General features: G+C 52.7%; 2 protein-coding genes across 2 annotated transcripts; one reads left to right on the forward strand and one right to left on the reverse strand.

Annotated features, from left to right (window-relative positions):
* Positions 1-1,830: 1,830 nt before the first annotated feature.
* BEST1 (bestrophin 1) lies at positions 1,831-12,309 on the forward strand. Its single transcript, XM_044261169.1, has 11 exons — positions 1,831-1,887; positions 2,926-3,113; positions 4,398-4,492; positions 4,975-5,208; positions 5,786-5,940; positions 6,353-6,430; positions 6,782-6,934; positions 8,246-8,326; positions 8,632-8,783; positions 10,477-11,127; positions 12,119-12,309. The coding sequence occupies exons 2-11, from the start codon at positions 2,962-2,964 to the stop codon at positions 12,135-12,137; spliced, it is 1,770 nt and encodes a 589-aa protein (XP_044117104.1). The 5' UTR covers positions 1,831-1,887; positions 2,926-2,961; the 3' UTR covers positions 12,138-12,309.
* Positions 12,310-12,554: 245 nt separating this feature from the next.
* Positions 12,555-15,336, reverse strand: FTH1 (ferritin heavy chain 1). Its single transcript, XM_044259444.1, is given in 5 exon segments — positions 12,555-12,866; positions 12,966-13,091; positions 13,385-13,531; positions 14,942-15,188; positions 15,190-15,336. Coding segments are annotated over 5 exon segments (807 nt in total). The 5' UTR covers positions 15,312-15,336; the 3' UTR covers positions 12,555-12,701.
* Positions 15,337-22,738: the final 7,402 nt, after the last annotated feature.

The following is a 22,738-nucleotide window of genomic DNA, read 5'->3' on the forward strand; positions in this document are numbered from 1 at the left end:
GGGTGAGGCAGAGGTGCCAGGGGCAAACAGCCAGGCATGAGAATCACTGGTATGGAAAATTGACTAAATTGTTACCCACCATTCTCATTACTGAGGTACTTGTTATTGTCCCATTCTCTGGATGAGGAGGCTGAGGCTCAAGGTAAGGACAAGCGATGGGAAAAATGTTTCCCACAGCACAGGCACAAGGGTGTAGCAAACACTCCTAAAAGGCTGTTGCTGATGTCTGAAAAGTTTCCCTCATAACTGGGATGGCATTATTTTAGCTGTGATTAGAAAAGTAGTCAAGGTTGTTGTGAAATAATCTTTTCCCCCAGGCAGTGAATTATAACAGCAGAAGTGGAGTGCACAAAAGTCACCTGCAGGGGTGCCTGACTGGCTCAGGGAGTCAGGAGTCTGCCTTTGACTCGGGTCATGATCCCAGGGTCCTGCGATGGAGCCCCTCATTGGGTTCCCTGCTCAGCGGGCGGCTTGCTTCTCCCTCCCCCTCTGCCTGCTGCTCCGCCTCCTTGTGCTCTCTCTCTGTCAAATAAATAGGTGAAAAATCTTTTTAAAGAGTCACCTGCAATCTCAGCATTGTTAACACTTCGGAGTATGCCAGGGAGAGTCAGAAAGAGAGAGGAAGGGAGGAGGAGGAAGGGATTTATTTTAAGGCTCGAGGTCATATTGAAAACCAGGGTTTCAGAATGTCGGATCTAAAGACCACTGGCATCCCAATGCCCGCCCTGCTCATTAGACATGCAGCACCCCTCCCCCACCCTCCCCGCGGGTGGCAGAATCAGACTCTGGAGAAAGATCCCAAGCTGCACGTTTCATATATATTCCAGACCATTCTCATGGCCACTCACTGAAGACTAACAGCCACTGCGGCTTCGAGCTTCCCCAAGAGGAGCCCGTCCTGGACACCCATCGTTTCCAGTGGCTTAGGAGGCCCTCCTGTGTAGACTGATGTATTAAAATACTTGGATCCCGGCTGCCCTTGGGGACCGGTACATACTCCCATTTTGCATGGGCTGGCTCCACGCCAGCAGCATCAACTCCCGGGTTGCTGTGTCATCCCGCACCAGGCCCAGCCCCCACACGGCAGCCTCCTGCCCCCGCACCCCACCCCCTTCTTCCATAGCAGTGAACCAACCTACTAACTGGATTCCGCAAGCCAATCACAGCCTGAATCACCTATGATGTCACCATCAGCCAATCAGAGCTCCTCACCAGCATAGGCGACGGCCTTCACTCTTAGAAAGGCGATAAGGTGTAAAGCAATACCATCCTTTAGGAAAAGGGACACTGAGGCCTAGGAAGGAGCAGAGGCCCACTAGGGTCACCGCACACAGGTGGCAGAGCCAAGATTAGAAGCCAGGACTCCCAGTGTTCTTCCCACTGCCCTCCGTACTACCAACGCCCCATAAGGGCCTGGCCCTTGGCTTCCTCTCCCTGTGTAGCTTCTTGGCACAGGAGACAAAGACCAGGGCCACGGCCCTAGTCCCCATAGCTCTCCCTGCAAGACCTCAGTGGTCAGAAGGAGATCCTTCAATCTCTGTATTTAAGGGCCTGGAGAAAATGGCAGGATTGGGCCCATGGTAGAGGGCAGCTGCCCCAAATTCTAGCCCTTGTCTCAGTGCCCAGCCCCCAGCACCGGCAGGAATTAGGGGGGCCCCGGCCAGGCCATACTGGCTCTGGCTACTGTGCGGATTATGGAAAGGTACCCAAACAAGGCTCCTTTGTGGAAGCCCTGCCTTAGGGAGTCAAGTGACCGCTTAATTCAAGCATGGGCAGGGCCAGCCCCGAGGTGTGGGCTGGGGCACTGGCCATAAGACCCCCAGGAGTCCCCCTGATCCAGTGGCCAGAACTGTTGTGGGATAGTCTGAGAAGACTGAAGCCCCTCCCGTGAGTAAGGGTCTGCCCAGGCAGGCTGGCTGGGGGGGCTTGGAGGGCCTATGGGGTGGACGGCAGTCCCTGCACTGGTGCGTGAGATGTACACCCATGGGCCGCATGTGTGCATGTGTAGGGGCACCTGTGCGTGTGTGCCAAGTCTCTGAGGTGGGCGTGAGCTTGGTGTGAGGGGGCACAAAGACAGCCAGAACAAGCAGGGAGAGGCTGGGTGTCAATGCAATTGACAAGCAGTGTCAGTACATTGCTTCCAGAAGTTTTACTTGAGCTCTATGAGAGCACAGCGGGAGCCTCCATTCTCAGGAGGGAATGGTCAGTAAACAAGCAGACATCCTGCAAACTAGAGTTTCAAGTAGGACAAGATAAACGCTGTGTAGAGAAATCGACAAGATGAGGGGACAGAGAGTACCAGGGACACTGGGATGCTATTTACAGGGACAGTGGTTGGGAACAGCCTTTCTGCACAGGTGACCTAAGGTGGGGATGAGCCGTACAGTTAGATGAGAAAGAGCTTCCTCCAGGCAGAAGGATTAGCAAGTGGAAAGGCCTTGGGGTCACTGTCCAATAAATGTTATTTGAGCATCCCTACCAGCCAGTGTTCTGGGCACTGGGGACAGGGCAGTGGACAAGACCCACCAGGCCCCTTACCAGTATTGCTCCGATTGGTGATTGCGGGTGCTTGGGGGAACTGAGGAACAAGGTGGGGTCAGGACGCCACCTGGCTCAGGGGACCAAGTCCATTATGTGGACTTTGCTATTGCTGCTGTCATTGCATTTGTCATACAACTTGAGGGCACGGAGCTGTGCCAAGGCTGTGGGCAGCTCTGGGCTTACTTCCCCGGTTTCCCATGTCCCACAGGCAGGAGGAGCCAAACGGGCCTTTGAGGCCACCTCTTTCCCCTCCCGGTGTGCAGACAGGAAAAGTGAGGCCCAGAGCAGGGAAGAGTCTAGGCTAAGATAATTATGAGGCCCAGACAAGCCCCACCCAAGCCGCCACCCCACCCCAGTCAGTGTCCCTCCCTGTCTGCCTACTAGGACCCAAACCCACTTGCTGCAGCCCAGTGCCTGGCCATGACCGTCACGTACTCAAGCCAAGTGGCTAATGCTCGCTTAGGCTCCTTCTCCCGCCTGCTTCTGTGCTGGCGAGGCAGCATCTACAAACTGCTCTATGGAGAGTTCCTCATCTTCCTGCTCAGCTACTACACCATCCGTTTCATTTACAGGTGCAGAGGGACAGGCTGGGGCCGGGACCCGGGAGGGCCGAGGCCCAGGAGGGCCGCAGTGGGGCTTGGGACAACCAACCAGCCAGTCAGTGGGCTAATATACCAGTAGAGCTTGAAGGCTGGTCTGAGCTCCTGGCCAAGCCTGGGTAGGGGGTAAGGGGATTGGGGGCTGAGGGTTGGGGTCTGGAGAGGAGGTGAAAGGAGGGAGCCTGGGAGGCAGCTCTGTACAGGCTGGGAGTATCTTTCCTCCAACCCAGGGAGAGGCTTCTGGAGGCTTCTGGAACCCAGGCCTTAGCTGGTCCCAGCCAGCCAGCCTATTTTCCTGAGTCCCACAAGCTCAGAGGCCCAAACTGTATTCCCCATCCCCATAAAAATGTTTACTTAAATAAAACAGAGGACAGATATGATCACAGAATATATGAAAGCATTCTGAATGGAAAAAACATTAATGACTGAAATGGACTGAAAAACTATCAAATACAGAAAATTCTTAATTTCATAATTACAATACCAGTAATAAAGCACATTGGTTTTCTTTGGTTGTTGCGCAGGCACCAACATATGTTGATTTTAAAAAAATAGACTTTATTTTTTAGAGTTTTAAGTTGATAGCAGAATTGAACAGAAGGCAGAGAGTGTCCGTGTATCCCCTCAAGCACACACAGTCGCCCCCACCACCAACATGCCACAGCCAAGTGGCACATTTGTCACACTAGATGAACCCACATGGACACTCCACCACCACCCAAAGCCCACAGTTTACACTGGGGTCCACTCTTGTTGTACATTCTATGGGTTTGGACAAATGACATTTATCTACCATGACAGTATCAAACAGAGTAGGTTCACGGTCCTAAAAACCCTCTGCGCTTAACCTACTCATTCATATCACCTCACTGTTTTTTTTTTTTTTAAAGACCAAACCCTCTTTGTTTGAACCTGCTTTCAAGCTATCTTTTGGATCCCTTAAAAGGGTCCGTGGTGCCTAAAAGTGACTCCTTCGGCAGGACCTTCCTTCCTATAGATCACAGAAAACATCCTGAGGGTGCCTCTTCCAGCTATGGAGCCCAGGTCTCCTTGGGGTTTGGGACACCAGAGGAGTGGGTCCTGGCTCAGGCCAGAGGAGGGGCCCCAGGCAGGGCCAGTGAAAGGGACCGGGAAGTGCTGGGGGTAGCAAAGAGGCAGCCACACTCCTACCCTTGGCCTGGCTGGAGCCAGTACGGGTCTCAGCCCTGTCTTCGCAGGGTCTACACATCCCACACCACCCCCTTCGCCCTGCCCCAGGATGGCGCTCACGGAGGAACAGCAGGTGATGTTTGAGAAACTGACCCTGTATTGTGACAGCTACATCCAGCTCATCCCCATTTCCTTCGTGCTGGGTGAGCTCCCCCTCTGGCGTGTCGGGATCCCAGTGGCTGCTCCAGGCTCCACACTGCTGGACTACAAGGAACCAGCTGCGGGAAGGCCAGGGGCGCGTCGGTGCCTTTCGGCTGTTCAGGGATATGAGGAGACTGCAGCCAGACGGACTTAAGTCAGACATTAGGAAGGACGTTAGCACTCAAGACCCCAGTTTTTGAGGGCAGTGCTGACGTAGTCCCTGGAGCCTCTGAGCAGGAGTGGGGGGAGGGGGGATCTAGCGGGTTCCTGGAAGAGGCAGGGGGCCTCTAGGAGAGAGAACTGGAGGCTCCTGGGCCTTCATGCGGGGCTCCGATGGTCTTCCCCTCCTGAGCGTCTTTCAGGAGGATCGGGGTTGGGCCCGCTCCCATCAGAAAGATGGAGAAACCGAGGCATCGCCCTCGCTTGGCTCTGGCCGCAGCCTGGGCCCTCGCCCCCCGCCCCCTCCCCCGCCTCTCCTGCCCAGGCTTCTACGTGACGCTGGTCGTGACCCGCTGGTGGAACCAGTACGAGAACCTGCCGTGGCCCGACCGCCTTATGAACCTGGTGTCGGGCTTGGTGGAGGGCAAGGACGAGCAAGGGCGGCTGCTGCGGCGCACGCTCATCCGCTACGCCAACCTGGGCAACGTGCTCATCCTGCGCAGCGTCAGCGCCGCGGTCTACAAGCGCTTTCCCAGCTCCCAGCACCTGGTGAAAGCAGGTGGGCGGACCCCGGGGCGGGGCCCGGGCGGGAACAGGGGGGCGGGGCTGGAGCAGATGGGTGGAGCCAGTGCCTCCGGACCGAAGATTGGGTGGGGCCAGGAGCGGGGTGGGATCGAGACCTCGTCTAATTGGGCGGGGCGGAGTCGGGCGCGAGAAGATGGGTGGGAGCGGGGCGGGGAACCGCCTGTGAGGATGGGGTCTGAGATAGGGTTAAGGAGCGTTGTGGGATGACGGAAGAGTGGGGACTGAGGGCCGAGGGCGGGGCGTTGGGAACTGGCGAGAAAGTACCGGTCGGCCTCCCTCTGCCCTTTCCTGCCCAGTTCCCGCGGTTTTCAGTCTGCATTTCTGCGACCTCCATCCGTGAGACAGACCCTTCTCACGTACTGAGGCCAGAACAGCACGTAGTGGGCACTCAGTAATTATTTGTTGAAAGAAGATGGCAAAGGAGCTCCGTGGTCCCAATGAACTTGGGCCTAAATCCTGGGCCTCGGCAAGGCCAGGCCAGTACCCCCCCCCCCCGCGCCATCTGTTCTATGGCTTCTCCCACCCACTGCCTTCTTCACTCCACCCCGCAGGCTTTATGACCCCTGCGGAACGCAAGCACTTGGAAAAGCTGAGCTTGCCGCACAACACGTTCTGGGTGCCCTGGGTGTGGTTTGCCAACCTGTCGATGAAGGCGTGGCTTGCAGGTCGAATCCGGGACCCTGTCCTGCTCCAGAGCCTGCTGGACGTGAGCTCACCACACTTATGGGGCTGATGCGGAGTGGGGGTGGTTGTACCCCAGGTGGAACAGCTTCCTTCAAAGACAAGGCTTGAGGCTCTTTCTAGAACCTGCCTAGATTATAAGACTTTGACCAACAAGGATTCCACAACCCACGGTAACCCCTCTCTCCCCAATTCCCCTCCCACTTCGTCTCTAAAGTGAGCCTCTTCTCAGAGGCTCCTTTTTGATAGATGTGGAGGCTGATGTCCTGGCTCCTTTTTGATAGATGTGGAAGTTGAGGCACAGAGAGGTTAAGTGAGTGACCACATAGCCAGGGCTGGGCCATGAGTGCTGGTCCCTGGCCCCTGGGGAAGAGCTGGGGTTGAGCCTAGGAGAGCAAAGAGCAGTCAGAACCCCAACCCTCCCTCCTGCTCCCCAGGAAATGAACATCTTGCGCACTCAGTGTGGACACCTGTTCGCCTACGACTGGATCAGTATCCCGCTGGTGTACACGCAGGTGAGGAAGAGGCCAGTGAAGCTGTCCCTTAGGGAAACAAGGACTGGGAGGACTCGGGAAACAGCCTGTGATGAGAAGGGCTCACTTAGGGGCTGAGAGGCTCATCCTGGGAGTTAGGTCTGGACTTTGCAGCTTCTGATAAGTTTGAAGAGTCCAGACTCCTGTCTGGTTCAGCCCAGTGGAGGGAATGTGATTATCCCCATTTTAAAGTGATTGCGGAGACCCAAAGTCACAGGACTGTGCAAATCAGAGCAAGGACTTGTCCTCCCAGGCCGGGGAGCTTCCTGACGCCAGGTCCCCAGCCAGCCCATTTCTGTTGCCACCTACCCCCCTCCCCCACCGCCCACCCAGGTGGTGACCGTGGCTGTGTATAGCTTCTTCCTGGCTTGCCTGATTGGGCGGCAGTTCCTGAACCCAGCCAAGGCCTACCCTGGCCACGAGCTGGACCTCGTTGTACCTGTCTTCACGTTCCTGCAGTTCTTCTTTTACGCCGGCTGGCTGAAGGTGAGAGTCTGCAGCGAGAGAGAGATGTGGCTGTGGTCGTGGCTGGAAGGGTCATGGCTGGCCAGGAAAGGAGAGTTTCAAATGTGGAAAGTAGAGTGCTGGGCCTCCACCACAGCCCTCTGGTCTGCTCCTTCCCTGTGTCTTTACATATGAAGACTCTGAGACCCAGAGAGGAGTGGGACCTGCTTGAGGCCAGTCTGATCCCAGGGCTTCACCTGAGGCCTTGAACTTAGCAGGCTGGACCAACACAGGGAAAGCTCACTTGTCAAACCATGTGCTATTCCCCTCGAGAGAATGTTCCCCAGACGTTTGTCCGGAACAAGGGAAATGCACAGAAGAACAGCAGTCGCAGGCCGTGCTGGCAAGGCAGCCCCTTTGGGCCCGGCGATGAGGCTCTGGTTCCAAATTTGTCCCCTCAGCTTAGTAAAACAGAAGTTCTGACGCTGATTACTCCAGCCCCCACCCTTCCAAGGCAGATTAACACCACCTCTTCTCCCTCAAGATATCCATCTGTGATGCGGGTGGTGGCGGGTGGGGGTGGGGGCTCCCATCCCTGTCCCAAGTGGCTTTTCCAAGTATTCCTCCCACTACATCCAGGGCTCCTCCTAATAGGAGTTCTGAAGAACACAGTTTTCTCCGCATCCCTGTTTTTCCTCTGTTTCTCCCACACTCTCTGTCTCTTCCTTTTTTCCTTTACTTTTTGGTAGTGGTGGTGATGGTAGGTGGCCCCCTCCCTCCCTCTCATCCACATTTCACATGTGTGTGAAAAACACACACACATACACACACACACACACACAGATATTCCCTCATCCCTATCCGCATCCTCATCCCTGCAGTCATCTTTGGTTTCTAAAGCACAAACCAGATCACACCATTTTTCTGCTCAAAATTCCCTAGTGGCTTACAGGATGTCTCTTGAACCCTTAATGCAGCCCCTCCCTGCTGTGGAGATTTGTTCAGGGGGCCTAATGCAGAGATCTGTGGAGTTCCAGGGAAGGTACAGGGAGGGGAGGGACGGGGGTGACTCTACTAAGTGACAGGCTCAAGGACAGCTCTGGGTGTTGAGGGAGCAGCGGGCATAGGACAGGGGCTCAGGCTCGATGACCTGAAGGGAGGGGGACTGTGTGCGGGGGCCTCTGAGCGTGGGTGGCTGCAGCCCTCGCTTACTGGCTTTGAAGATGGTGGTCAGGCAGGAGGGGCATCGTGGCGGGGGCTGTGGAAAGGGCAAGAGCTGAAGTTTAAGGGCGCGGAGCAAGGCTGCAGGGGGTCTGCCTGAGGACTTCCAGAGCCCCCTCCCCTCTCTCCAAGGTGGCAGAGCAGCTCATCAACCCATTTGGAGAGGATGATGATGACTTTGAGACCAACTGGATTGTCGACAGGAGCTTGCAGGTTTTCGGGGAGAGAGGGAGCCTGTCCTGTGGACCTTCCCTGAACTGAACCCAAGGAGGGGGCCCCACGGTTCTGTAGGGAGGCCTCCTGGTGAATTGCTCTCCCCCCACCAGCCAACCATTCACTCACAGGGTTCTCACCCCAGCTTTGGAGGCTGCATATAGACATCAGTCTGTCCATTTCACAAGTGAGGAAACTGAGGCCCAGAGAGAGGGAAGTGACCTTTCCAGGTCATCCAGGAAGACCACGCTCCGGCTTGGGCTGACCTTGCTTTTTGGGCTTCTCCTTCTGTGCCTGGGAACCAGGTGTCCCTGTTGGCTGTGGATGAGATGCACCAGGACCTGCCCCCGATGGAGCGGGATATGTACTGGAATGAGCCGGAACCACAACCCCCCTACACAGCTGCTTCTGCCCAGTCTCGTCGAGCCTCCTTTTTAGGCTCCACCTTCAACATCAGGTGAGCAGTGCCAGGGAACCACGTTGGTGGGTAGGAAAGCCTACGCACGAGAACTTGGAAAAGCTCTAGTTAATATGTATTGGATGCATGCTGAGTGCTGGGAACTCCGCTAAGCTCTTTATATAAACTCTTTTTTTCTTCCCCATAATCCTGGTTTGGTATCTCAAGTTTTCAGATGATTAAGTCCACGTTCAGAGAGGTTAAATAGGTTGCCCAGCCCAAGGTCACATAGTTAGCAAGTGGAGCACTGGGACCTGGTATGTCTGCTTCTACCTCCACACCTGCAATCCTTACCTTGTACTGCTAAGTAACTCCTAACCTATAACCTATAAGTAACCTAGTAACCTATAAGGGCTTTCAGATGCCTCCAGCCTAAGCCTCCCATGCCCAGACTTGGAAATTGAGACCCAGAGAAAGAAGGGACTTACTCAAGGCCTGACAGTGATCAGTGATGCAGTTGGAACGGCAGAGCCTGGTTCCTGACTCTGGTCCAGAGCTACACTTTCTGATAAGCCAGGATGTTTAGATGGGGAGTGAAGGGGGGGGGGTCCCCTAGGATGGGGGTGGGGCAAGCATGTACCGGCAAGAGGCTAATTCATCACAGGTACCTTCTGGGTAGTGTCTGTGCTACAGTACAGGCCTTGGGTCACCCACAGCAGCCGAACTTTCCTGCACCTGGGTCCCGTTTCTCTGATTCGGTCTGATTCCCTTGTGAGCTGCAGCTGGGCCACATTGTCCTCTGCTGTAGGACAGTGGAGAGGACTTTGTTTGGAGAATCCTCTGTGTGTCAGGGTCCTTACCATCCAGGTTTTCTTCCACAGCATTGAGTATATTATCTTTAAAAACCAAATACCCTACTAAGCCATAATTTGAATTAGCTAGAGTTCTTCGTGGGTGTGAGGAAGGTTCAAAAAAGTGATGAAATGAAGGGTGGAGGCTTGCTTAGGTTAGAAACATTTCTGGAAGTTGCTTTTGAATTCCATATGATCTGTGCTCTAATGGCTGAGGGTTGGGTGGGGAACAGAGAATATTATACATAGATCTTGTCTCCAAGGAACAATTTATTGAGGAGGCTCACACCCAAGGCCCAAACTCTGGACACAAGGTACACGGTACTAGATGCCTGGGAGAGACAGGACATAGGAGACCACCTTTGGCCTGGGAGGGGGGCCTCCAGCTGGACCTGGAGCTGGGCCTTGAAACATGGGGAGAATGTGGACACCGGCGACAGGCCACGTTCTGGGATAGTGGGCTTTCTCCTGCAGAGTAAAGGCTTTGGGCTCCCAGGGGGCCACACTTCTCTTTGTGGATGCTGTTCCCCAGCCTACCCAGAGTCACTCCTGGGCCTGATCTCACTCACCACACCTGGGGTCCAGTAGTTCAGGTCGCTTGGAGGGAGGGATGTCGGAGAAGATGGAGACGAGGAGAGAGCCCTTCACGAGCCAGGCTAGGGAGCTTCGTGATCGTGGGCAAGAGGGGGCCACAGAACAGTGAGGTGAGCTGGGCTGGGAAGGAGTAAGAGGGCAGTGCAGGACAGGATGGGTCAGGAGAGAGGTGAGTCCAGGCATTGTGACGAACACTGTGTGTTCTTGGCTTTGGGTCAAAAGGAGGGAAAAGAGGGATAAAAAAGAAGTCGGGTTTGGCTTTGGTCCTTTGTGCCCTACTCAACCCCGAGTCTTACGCTTCTTTCCAGTCTGCATAAGGAGGACATGGAGTTTTGGTCAAATCCACAGGAAGAGGAGGAGGAGGGTACACACACTGGTATCATTGGCCGCTTCCTAGGGCTACAGTCCCACGACTACCATCCCCCCAGGACAAACTCAAAGACCAAACTACTGTGGCCCAAGAAAGAAGGCCTTTTCCATGAGGGCCAGCTCAAGAAACTCGGGGGTACCAGGCAGAACTCTAGGGACCAGGAAAGCAGCAAGGCCTGGAGGATTAAGGAGGAGGATGCTTTTGAGACTGCTGCACTGTACGGGAGATCAGGCTACCACAGTGCCCCACAGACACCCCTCAGCCACACACCTATGGTGTTCCCACCTGGACAGTCAGCACCCTCAAGCCTTCGCAGAGTCTCAGGTACAGACGGTGCTGTCAAAGACCAAAGCCTACAATCCCTGACTCCTGGGACAAAGACCAGTTTCGAACTGCTTCCAGACAGTGCTGGATTCTCAGCAGAGCCCCCAGAATCGGGTCACCTGAAGAGGAAAACTGTCGAGTTTAACCTGACAGACATGTCGGAGACCCCTGAACATCATTTCAAAGAATCACATTCGGACCAATCAACTAACCTACACACTATACTGAAAGGTCATGAAGATCCCTATTGGGCCTTGGAAAACAGGTGTGTCCTCTCTACCTTTAAGGGGCACTTCACCTCCCCCCACTGCCATGGGTGGGAAGGCCCACCTGACCTTCCCTTGCTGTGATTGTACCCTTCTACCTTCCTGGGAGCCCATTTTCCTATGGTTCCCTCACCACCAGAGCATGCTGTACTTACCAGCACTGGCTTGGGGCACACACCTGGCCACTTCAGCAAGAGCCCTAGAAGTCTGAGAGCTTTTGACATCACTAGGGAAGAGCTCCCTGGGTCCAGGGTGAAGGGGAGGGGAGGTTGCATGGACAGGACGGATGGCCGGTGGCCACCAAGCCAGGCTTAAGCGCTCAGATGTTATGCCTGGACCCAGCTCACTTTGAGTAGCAGATGCAAAACCATGAGGCAAAGCGGGGGGGTGGGGGGGGATGTTTTTGGACTGTAGCCCAAGGACTCCACTCACTGCCCAGGGATTGTATATGAAGACTCCCCCATAACCTTAGTGATCCTGAAGTACTTCCAGAAAGTGTTACACCCCTGGAAACTGGCAGATGGTTAAGGTAAGGGTATCCAGGTCCCTTGGGATACCTCACTGCTTTGGGGTACCTAAGACTTAACAGAAATGTGCTTTGTGCCTCTTTGGGGTCAACCCACTGGGGTCACAAAACCATTTCCCCCCATTCTGGATCTCACCATTAGATCCACTCTACCCACTACACACCTATCATTGAGCACTGAACTTCCTGTTTTCTAGATTTCCAAGCAGTCACTGCTGTGGTTGAAGTAGTTATGAAAAACCTGAAAGAGCTAGTCGTCTGAGATCTAGCTCAACAAACTTCTACCCATCACTGCAGTTTGTCTGGGAAAGGATGTGAACACAGTCGTTACCAAGGAGAGTTGGCTCCGCGGGTCCCGGACACTCCTCCTTCTGTATTTGAGGGGTCCTAACCTTTGCTGTGAACTCTCCACTTAGCATTATCTTCCAGACTCACATTGTAAACCCTTCTCCCATTCTCCCTAGGGATGAAGCACATTCTTAGCCTGCTTCCCAATGGGGGATGCTTCACTGGCCTGGTCCTACCTGCACGTACACCAGCGGGACACTGATCCAGTCACAGCCATACAGCCGTCCACACTGAAGATTGTGTTCATAGGACAGCCTGAATTAAATGATTAGCTTAATGGGTAACAAAATCCAGTTTCAGGACTTAAGCTTTTAAATGCCTTTTGTACATAAAAATCATGAAAACCTAGAATGAACCATTTACATGGAATCAGGAGTCCTTAAGTCCTGTCTGAATTTAACACACTCAGCCTTCTTATCTTTTCCAAACTAAGGATTCTCCTCCCAGGCATTTCATGTTGGTCACTGTGATTCAACTTCCAGCACTTGAACAGATTTCTTTGCAAGGACGATCTAGATACATTTCCAGCCCAAGAACTCAAATGACAGTAACTGGGTACCAAATTACTTTATTTGAAGGAATGGTACAAATGAAAAGAAGTTAAGTATGTTTTGGTACAACTTATAGAAAAGGTAAGGTAACCCCAACATGCATGCATGGCCTCAGGGACCAGGTGGCTCTGGGAAGACAGCCTAAGGCTTAGCTCTCACTATCACTGTTTCCCAAGGTGTGCTTGTCAAAGAGATACTCTGCCATGCCAGATTCGGGGGCCCCCATCTTGCGCAGGTTGGTTACGTGGTCACCCAATTCTTTGATGGATTTCACCTGCTCATTCAGGTAATGAGTCTCAATGAAGTCACACAACTAGAAAACAAAATGGGGAATAAAGTTAATGGTTAAGCTTTCCCAGCCCCCAAGGGGCAAATGACTCCTTCCAGTCCGTCTCCAATTGCTAATACTCACATGGGGGTCATTTTTATCAGTGGCCAGTTTGTGCAGTTCCAGTAGTGACTGATTCACACTCTTTTCCAAGTGTAATGCACACTCCATTGCATTCAGCCCATTCTCCCAATCATCACGGTCTGGTTTCTGAAAGAAGAGGTCACATCAATGCATCTGTAGCTTCTACAAATTAATCCACTAGTCAGCAAGCAACTAACTTGTCAGCAAAAGGGACATTCAAGTTTCTCCAACAGTTTCCAACTTAACATCCTTGCCCATTACCACTCACCTCGTTTAGCTGAAATGATAGGCCTAAAAAAAGCACAGAACCCAAAAGTGATCCCATTTTGTAAGGCCAACTGCTATCTTGGTCATTTCTGACACCTGACGACTGCTAGATAAATCACGAAGCAGGGTTATTTCTAGGAGCTTTTGTTCACCTTGATATCCTGAAGGAAGATTCGGCCACCTCGTTGGTTCTGCAGCTTCATCAATTTCTCAGCATGTTCCCTCTCCTCATGAGATTGGTGGAGAAAATATTTGGCGAAGTTCTTCAAAGCCACATCATCACGGTCAAAGTAGTAAGACTGAAAGGGGTTCATGAACATGTTTGTTAGGAACACCCAAGAAAGGCACTCTGCCACCTCGCCTCCCTCTCTCAAAGCTCAGCAAGAAAGGGGGCTGCACTGAAGGACACCAGACGGGGGTGGGGGGTAGGGGATGGGGGGCAGCTGGCTGTGTTCCTGAATTGAACACAACACTAAAATTAGTCTGACAAAAATAAAACTTGGGTCCTTGAAAGGAACTTTACTACAAGGAACCTTAAGAGTATCATAGGGAATTGTCCCCAGCATGGAATTTCTTAAGACTGTTATTAGTGCGTTCTTCTAGCCAGTGTCAAATTTGATTGGAGAGGGTGTGGGTGCTATTTACCCTGCACAAATAGTGCCTTCTCTCCCCACTCCGATTAACCCCTATCAGAACAATAGCTTGCCAAGCTTAGAGCAGACCATGAATTTCTAAAATTAACCTATTAGTCAAGGTGACAACTGTTGGCAATGCTAGGATCTACCAAAAAAATCGCCAGCAGAAAGCAAAAAATTTGTTTCAGTTTTAGATACTTGCTCTATTCACCTGTTCCTGAAATGGAACGGCAGTCGGGGAAATCCAGGCCTGTTTTCAAACCCATCTAAACCTTGTCTTTTCTCAGACGATTTGCACAATCATGAAACAATTCTAAGTAAAACTCCCACCACCCCGCCTAAAAACAGAATTTTGCCCAGTAACCGTTAGTGTAGTTTATCTAAAAACCAAGGGTTCAATTAGCAGGCGATAACTCTCAGGCACAAAAAGAACCAAGCGCGTGCGTGCCCGGGCCAAAGGACAGATGACTAAGACAACTGTCTACGCAGAAAGATTTCCACGCTTCAATTCAAGTGGGACTCAAGAGATAAGCACAACAGAGGGGTGGCGACGGCTGCTCGGAGAGGGGTCGGCCCACGAGAGATAAGGCACTTAGCACCAGCTCCCCACCCCCCTCAGCCACCTCGGTTGCCATTCGATACCATTTCCCAGCAGGCTCCGCCATAGGGGGTGGGAGGGGGAGACGGGGGCTGGACCACTTCGCCCCCATTACCCGAGCAAACGGAGGGCCCCGGATCACGTGATCGATGCAGGCGGGATGAAAACACAAAAAACCGCTTTCCTAACTGCGGGACTGTACAGGTTGCAACGGCTCCAACTCTGGGATTCCAGGAGACCAGGCTCTTTACGTACAGAGCGATGCGCAGAGGCGGCCCTCGCCAGAGAGGGAGCCCTCCCACGGGGCAACGGGAAAGGGCGGGCTGGCCAGAATTTCTGCGCAAATGCTGGGAGGCCTCGAGCACCGTCCATTTTCCAGCAGGACGCGCGGAGGCGGGACGGCCAGCGCCTTGGCCACACCCCCGCCCCGCCCCGCCGCCCGGGGACGCCGCCCCCGCCCGCGGGAGAGCGCTCACCATGGACAGGTAGACGTAAGAGGCGTAGAGCTCCAGGTTGATCTGGCGGTTGATGGCGGCCTCCGAGTCCTGGTGGTAGTTCTGGCGCACCTGCGATGGGGACGCGGTCGTCATGGCGGCGGCTGAGGAGAGGCGGCGGCGGGCAGCGGCTGCGCGGCGCTGGAGCGGCGACGGGGGGGCCTTGGAGCGGTCCGAGGACGCTGTGAGGAGATGGCGGAGGGCTGGCTCTGAGCGGCCGGCCGGGGCGAGGGGACGAGCGCCGGGTTCCGTCCAAGCACTGTTGAAGCAGGAACCCGCGGCGACTCTCGGCGGAGATGTGGCGCAGTCGGCGGCGGCCCCTACTTATAGCGGGATCGGGCGTCAGGCTCATCCGGCCAATCGAGCTGCCCGCCCGCCTGCGGAGCCCCGCCTCTTCCGGTGGGCGCGCGGCCCCGCCCCAGAGCCATGGGGGAGGGGCGGCCCCGCCGCGGGAGGTTTTGCGTGTCCCGCTGCGCGTGGGGCTCGGCGGGCGTCCTTTCGAGCCCTGACGTCGTCTGTGGGGCCGCAGGGAAGACGTGGGGACCAACGCGAAGCCCAGCCCCGAGCCCTGGGCCCAGGGCGTCCTGGGTCTCGGAACCGACGGAAAGTGCCCTTGGCCCTGGGGGCGTCGGGGCGAGTCTGAGCCCGCGGGCGGGCTCCCCGAGGCTCTTGGCCAAGGGCATGTTAGGAATCCGAGCGGTAGGGCAGCAGTTACCGCACCCGAGGTGATTTCCTCGTCTTGTAAATTACAAAGTGGAAACCTGGGCCCTACGAGGTCGTGTGAGTCAGAGGTGGAGCTGGGAAAGGGTTCGCTTTCTCTTCCTCAAGGTCTAGCTGGGAGCAAAACGCGGGCGGACTGTCCCCCGCCCCTCCGATCCCCGCGACCCTGTCCGCCTTCGGCTGAAAGCAAATATGGCTGCTTGTGCTGCTTATACAACAAAGGCTGGGCGGGCGTGTTTCCCGGAGACACGAAGAGCGCCTTCCCGGAGGGAGCCGTGGGGGTGAGCCCCTGGGCTTCTGAGAAAATCGGGAGAGCGGGGGTTAGAATCGAAAGGAGAAGCCACTTGGATCTGGAGACAAGTCATGAGGCCTTTCTGCAACGGCCGCCATTGCCCGCCCCAGTCACGGGAGACTCAGCTGAGGGGCCTTGGAGGGAGCCCCCTCCTAGGGTTACCCTTGGAGAGAAGCTGATGGGGCTGAATGTGCCACAGGCTTCCCAGGTGCAAGAAACCCAGGAAGGGCAAGGCCACCGAGCCTGGCTTGCAGCTGCGTCCCAAGCACGGAGTGGGTGTGAATTCGAGGGTGGCAGAATTGCAGCTAGGCCCGGGCTCCTTTCTTCCACTTCCCCCAGTCGGCTGGCTTCCAGGCTCCCTCATTACCAGGCCCTTCCACACAGGGGGGCGACCTGTCCAAGGTTTCAATCATGAAACTGGAAGCTGAACTTCCCAACCTTAAAAAAGGAAGGAACTCTACTAAAATACTAAAAGAAGTTTCTGATGGAATAGTGGTGATTTCTCTTTCTTAGGTCTTTGCTATATCATTTCAAAATGAACATGTGTTGCTCTCAGGGGAAGAAAAAAATTAGTGGGGCTAGAGCTACAAAAAAATAAGCAGAAGGCTGCTGGGAGAGTGTAGACAGGGGTACCTTAGTCTGGGATAGAACGTCAGGAAGGCTTCCCTAGGAAAGTGACAGCTGAGCCAAGTTTGAAGAAAAAGCTGGAAGTGAGGTAGGAGATAGGGAGGGGAATTTCAAGTAGAGAGAACAGCATGTATAAAGGTAAAGGCATGGAAATGCATGGCCTGTCCAAGGTACCTTTAAGAAAATGTGTTGGCCTGGTGAATGCTGGAAAGATGATACAGGATTGTGTACCATAAAAAGGGTTTACATTTTATTCTGGGGAGCCTGGAGACACTAAGGGATTTATAACCAGGGAGATACCACATTTGTTTTATTTTTAGAAATCGTGCACTGTTAAGGTAAGAGTACAGAGTCATCCGATGCAGAGCTCTTCTATATAACCGTTAGAAAATGTAATGAAAGAAACATATTTTTAATTTACACTGGCAACAAAAGCTTCAAATACCTAAGAATGAAGTGAACAAGAAATAGATGAATATAAGAACTATAAATGTTTGCTGCTGGACAGAAAAGACTTGCATAAAGGAAGAAATGCCAGGTTTCTAGATAGCCAACCTCAGTTTTGTAAGGATGTCAAAGAAACTCATACATTCAATGAGATTTCTGTAAAACTTCATGGTGTTTTTTGGAACTTGACAAAATGATCCTTAATTTTTTTTTTGGAAGAGTGCGTGTGTGTGGAATAGCTGACAAGCATCTGGGGGTTGGGGGGGGGGAGAAAAGGTTATGAGGGTAGATCTACCTTCCCTGATTTAAAAAAAAAAGTAGCATAAAGTACTCTAGGCAGTTGGTACCAGCACGGGAAGTGTTAACAATCCTAGCCACAAACTTACAGGAACTTGGTGGATGCTAAAGTGACATTTTGAATTTGGGGAGAAAAAGTGGATTCAACACGATGTTGAAACAATTCATAGTCCTGTGGGCAAAAAATGACTCACTGAATTTCAAAACATATTCCAGACAGTTTAAAGATTCAAGCCTTAAAAAAACAAAGCAAAACACCTATGAATTTACTAGAAGAATGTGTAGAAGATTATCTTTTAGAATTCTGGGGTAGGGAGTGTTCTTTTGAGGTTGTCAAAAGGCATAATTGGGCGGTTGGCCGATTTGACTACTTATAAAGCATGAAAAGTTGGATGACCAGGAGGTTCAGCGACACAGAAGATGGGTGAGAGACTGTGGGCCACACAGGAGCCTGAGTGGTACCTGGCCACCCTGGGATGATGGCAGAGGACAACCAACTGTAGGATTGTGCCAAAGAAAAAAGCCAGAGTCTTCAAAGAGAGAGAATCTGCCAAATAAGAGAAAGTCAATGACACTGCAATTTCTGAAAGAGCTCCAAATCGTAACAAGTTTGCAGAACTGAATTACCAGACCACCTTGGTGACTGGCTGTACTTGATTACCGGAAGGAGGTTAATTTAGAACAGAATCGGGCTGTTGGCAAGAGGAAAATAAAGAATCCAGAATTTCTGGTGTTGAAGTTAGAACTGTTAGTCTTTTTCAACTGGTAAAAAATAAAATTGAATAATACTTTGAGTAACAAAGGCTATTATTACCGTGAATCCTCAAGACAATGACCAAATGAAGGATATGACTGTCACACAGTTTGTGAAAATGAATTAAATTGTTCCTAGTAAGTCCTTTCAGTTGGACAAAGCGCTTAGACAAAAGAACAGGGGGTATGGTTCTACAAAAACTTGATAAGCCCAAGATACATGTAGTTAAATCTTTGAGGGAAGCATACCTAGAAGAAAAATTGTAAGTATAACTATAGGAATATGGAGCAGACTTGAATGAAGTAGGTAAAAAGCCAAAAAAATTGTTTTCTTTGCGAAAATGCATGATTTTTTCAAAATGAATTACAACAAAATGCACAGAATCTTAGATGAGTTTTGACCCTTGAATACAGCTGAAATAAGATACAGAACATTTCCATTATCCTAGAAAGTTCTTTGGTATCCCTTTTTAGGAGATTTCCCCCATACCCTCACCCAAGACAACCACGCTTCTGATATTTTTCGCTATTGATTAACTTTGCGTGTTCTAGAATTTCGTATAAATGGAATCCTACAACAACAAGCTATAGGACAAAGATACCATAAAGCAAGTTAAAATACAGATGATAAACAGAGTTGATATTTGTGTCTCCGTAAGTAGTGAAGATGCATAACTACGCTCGATAATATTTATTTCTATGGGTAATGATATATTCTATACACACAGGTCAGTCTTTGATTGTCCTTCCTGCTACCAGATACCATAAGCTCCCGGAGGGCAGGCGTGTTTCCATGTTCATCATCTTGCACTTTCTGCATTTTTCAAGACGCTTGTTACTGGGGCTCTGTATTTGCTGCGTCAACAGATGGCTTCAGGATTGAATGTGAAGAATGGATTACAGTCAGGCCACAGGCTGGGTACCTGTTGGGAGGCAGCAGCCTTGGTTCTCCACAGAAGAGACAGCACAGACAGGATGCAGTGGCAGACGGGCTAACATGAAGGGTGGAAGTGAGGGGTGAGAGGTGGGCGAGAGAGGCCCCGGGGTTTCTGGCCTGGGAACTGGATAGCTGCTGCATTCACTGAGAAATGCAGGACGAAATGCAGGTTGGGGGGGAAGGTGAGCTTGCTTTTGCACCAGATGTGCTGAGTTTCAGAGCCTCCAGAATATCCAGGTGGACAGAGTCTGCAGGGAGTTGGACCCATCCGAAGGTGGTCATTTGCCAAAAGTCGGTTTCATGAATCAATATTGGCTCCAAGCTGTAGTCGGCCGTTGGAGGAGGCTGACTGAGGAGAATGAAAGAGAAATCTTGTGCTGGGGTGTGTGTGTGTGTGTGTGTGTGTGTGTGTGTGTTTGCTTGGACCATTCCCTACTTTCTGGGACCCCTGGGTGTTAGAACTGCCATTTCCAAGCTTCTAGAGTCTTCCAAAGCTGTGACCTGCTCTTTGGACCTTTGTTGACCAGTAATTGGCCTCCTTCCTCTCCAGCCCCAAGCTCCTCGTGACTTGGAGGAGGCGGGGAGTTTGGCTGGCCTCCCGGGAAAGCCACCTCCTGGGGCCGGCAGGAGGGACTGGCAGGCCAGAGAAAAGCCAGGCTAGGTGTTTTTGCTTGTTTGTTTTTTGTCCCCACCCCCCCCCCTTTTTTTTTTTCTGGAGGACACTGGCTCTTAGAGCTGAAGGGGGAAGAGGCGGGGTGGGGGTGGGGGGGAGGTTGTGGTAGGCAGCCACCATGACTCAGCAGTCTTCTGGGCTGGAGGGTTTTGAGCTTAGACTCCAAAAGTGCTTTGTCATCGAGGGGCAGGAAAGACTGCAAGTCTTGGAGGGCTGTGGTTCCCTGTGAAGGGCTAGTGGGCTAGCACCCCCATTTCCTAATGTGGCTGGCTGCCTAGGTTAGACTGAGAACAAGGGGGTCCAGATCACCCATCCCATTTTTGCTGGAAGGGGGTGAGTGATCATCACTTCTCCTACCTGTTTCTTCCTCAGTGTCTTCCTGCCTCACCGTGAGGTCTCTCCCTCCCAGGGACTGTTACCCCAAGGTTACAATGTGGGATTGCACAGCTGGAAAATCATAGACACTTGCAGCGCTAAGGCTTGGAAATGAGTTTCCACGTCACTATGTTTTACAAACAGAGAGGTGAGAGAACTGTAGAAGGCCAGGCTGGCCCAAGGCCATCGTCATGGGCAGAGACGCAGGCTGAAATGTTGAACAAGGCGCCAGCTGGAATACAGCATGGTTGTTAGAAACGACAAAGTTGTTGCTAGAACGAGGATATCAAATGATGTTATGTGAAAAAGCAGAGCTTGAAATAAGTTCGTGCAAAGCTGAAGACAGTGAAGACACAGTCCAGGGCTAGAAACATCTAAGGTCTGGGAGAGGCTGCGTTGATGTTTTAACTGAACAGCTCGTGTTCTAAGTCTCTGGGATTCGCCCTGAGGTTTGGGAACGTGAAGTGTGCAAGAAGTTAGAGTTCAGAAATTTCTAAACTGGAAAAAATGACCCTGAAACAGATTCAGGTCCATATTTGGATGATACAGCTGTGATTCAGAGAACCTGTCCATAAGCCACTTTTTGAAAACACAGGAGGCAATGTAGACTCAAAGGTAGGGACTCGGGAAACCCCCTTCCCAGGAGATTAAGGTCAAGAGCCATGATCCCGGATATTGAGGATGATTGACAGCGGAAAGCCCCCATGCTTAAGGCAACACAGGCTCTCCCGCTTCTGTGGGAGTTCTGGCTGGGAGAGCCCAACACTCTACTCCTCTCATCCCCGGGGCCCTGGCTGTTGTTTGCTTGTCTGCTTTCCCAACGGACTTTGAGCTCTGTGTTGCACGGTGTCCCCAGACCCCAGTATAGCCCAGGGGCCCTTCTAGTTCTAGCAGCTTGCAGCCCTGGAGCTTTCTTCTGGAATCATCACGCCCAGCAGACAGCTGGCCTCTGTCTTTGGACTAGAGGCCCTTGGAGGTCAAGGATCTGGCCTTCAATGATGTCTTTCCACATGATCCCCTGGGTATCTGCCCCCAATCTAGGCACTTTGGAGAGGTCACCTGGCCTTTCTGAAATTTACTTCCTGTATTTATCGACAGTATCTGGAGCCAGCCGTCCTACATACCACCCTGACTGTCCCTCCCCTCCCTTGGGATCCCCTTATCACCACAACTCATGTTGCACCCCATGACCTGGTACCCAGCCGCATGGGTGCCCCTGTTACCCAGTCCCGGTCCAGCCATGCATACCCCCGTCAAGCCAGGGGAGGCCGTGCTGAGCAGAGGTAGGAAGGGAGCAACACCAGCAGCCTCAGAAAGAGGCACAGAGAAGGGGGAGGCCCTTGCTTTGGTAGGAGCCAAGCAGCCTCGTGGAAGTAGACACTTGCACTGGCCTTGGCATTGGCCTTGACCTTTCATGGTGTCCACATTTTGCTGACCCCTGGAGGAGGCTGTCTTACAGTGACCCTTGAGGAATTGAGGCCTCAGTCTTTCCTGCCTGAGGCTCCATATTTCCTGCCTGAGATCCCACCTGTGGCCTCGCCCTATCTCTTATCTGCCCTTCCCAGCTTTATGAAAGGGAAGCCCCTTTATGCAGGGAAGCACCCCACTCCTCCCCTTATCTCTCCAAGGACTCTCCACTGCCCTAGGGATAAAACTGTGACCCTTCCATCTAAAACTAATACAACAACTATACTTCAATTAAAAAAAAAAAAGAAACGGGAGACTCTTCTGTGTGGCACCCACTGGCTCTCCCACTGCCTGACACTGTCCTTCTCTGGGAAGTCCTCTCCAGCTTTTCCCCATGGCCCCATGGCAGTGCCCTCACACCTGGAGCACTTGGCATTTCTGCCTGAAAAACAACCCAGTGTCCAGAAGCCAGCTCACATATGCTCTAAGAGTCTTCCCTCACTCTTAGTGCTTCCCTTGCTCTTTAGTGCTCCCCATGGGCCTGAAGACTTCTGCCCCTGCCTTGTGCCCTCCGGCGGCTGAGCATTCCCCCAGGACCATGCTGCACGGCAGCGAGCCACTCTCTCTCTCCCTGCCTCTCGCACCTGAAGGGGAGCCCCCGCCCTGTTTCTCCTGGTGATGTTTCTCCCTTGCCCACCTCGGTACCTGGCAAAGCGCCAGGCTCGCAGAACCCCCCCGAGCACCGGCTGCTGGAGGTCACAAGAGGCCCAGGTAGACAGGCGGAAGGATCGGTTCTCTCCGCTAGAAAATGTGCTTGTGCTTCCTGGAAATGGGTCTAGAGCATTCTTGGCATTGTCATCCTGTGACCAGAACATGCCAGAGAACTTACAGAGACTAAGTGGACACCTTATTATGGCTGAAACGGCAACACCTCAGAGGAGGAGGAAGGGGAGGCGGCCTGGTTAGAAGCAGAGGCACAAAGGGCAGGGCAGGGATGGTCAGGGCTGCTCGCCAAAGGTAGCACCGCTGGTCAGAGACAGGGCTGGGGCTGGAACCCGGAGTCTAACTGTGGGATGGTTTTCCAAATCTGGGGCCCTGATGCATCCCTTGAAATTCTGAACATCAGTCTGTGACCCTTAGTCCCAGGGCGTGGAAGAAGAAGATCCATGAAATCACAGTGGTCTGGGCCCTGAGATACCCCTGACGGGGGAGAACAGCTCCCAGAGCCCCAGATCTCAGGCAAAGGCAAGG

Source organism: Neovison vison, chromosome 7, assembly GCF_020171115.1.
Source record: "Neovison vison isolate M4711 chromosome 7, ASM_NN_V1, whole genome shotgun sequence".
NCBI classification, from domain to species: Eukaryota; Metazoa; Chordata; class Mammalia; order Carnivora; family Mustelidae; genus Neogale; species Neogale vison.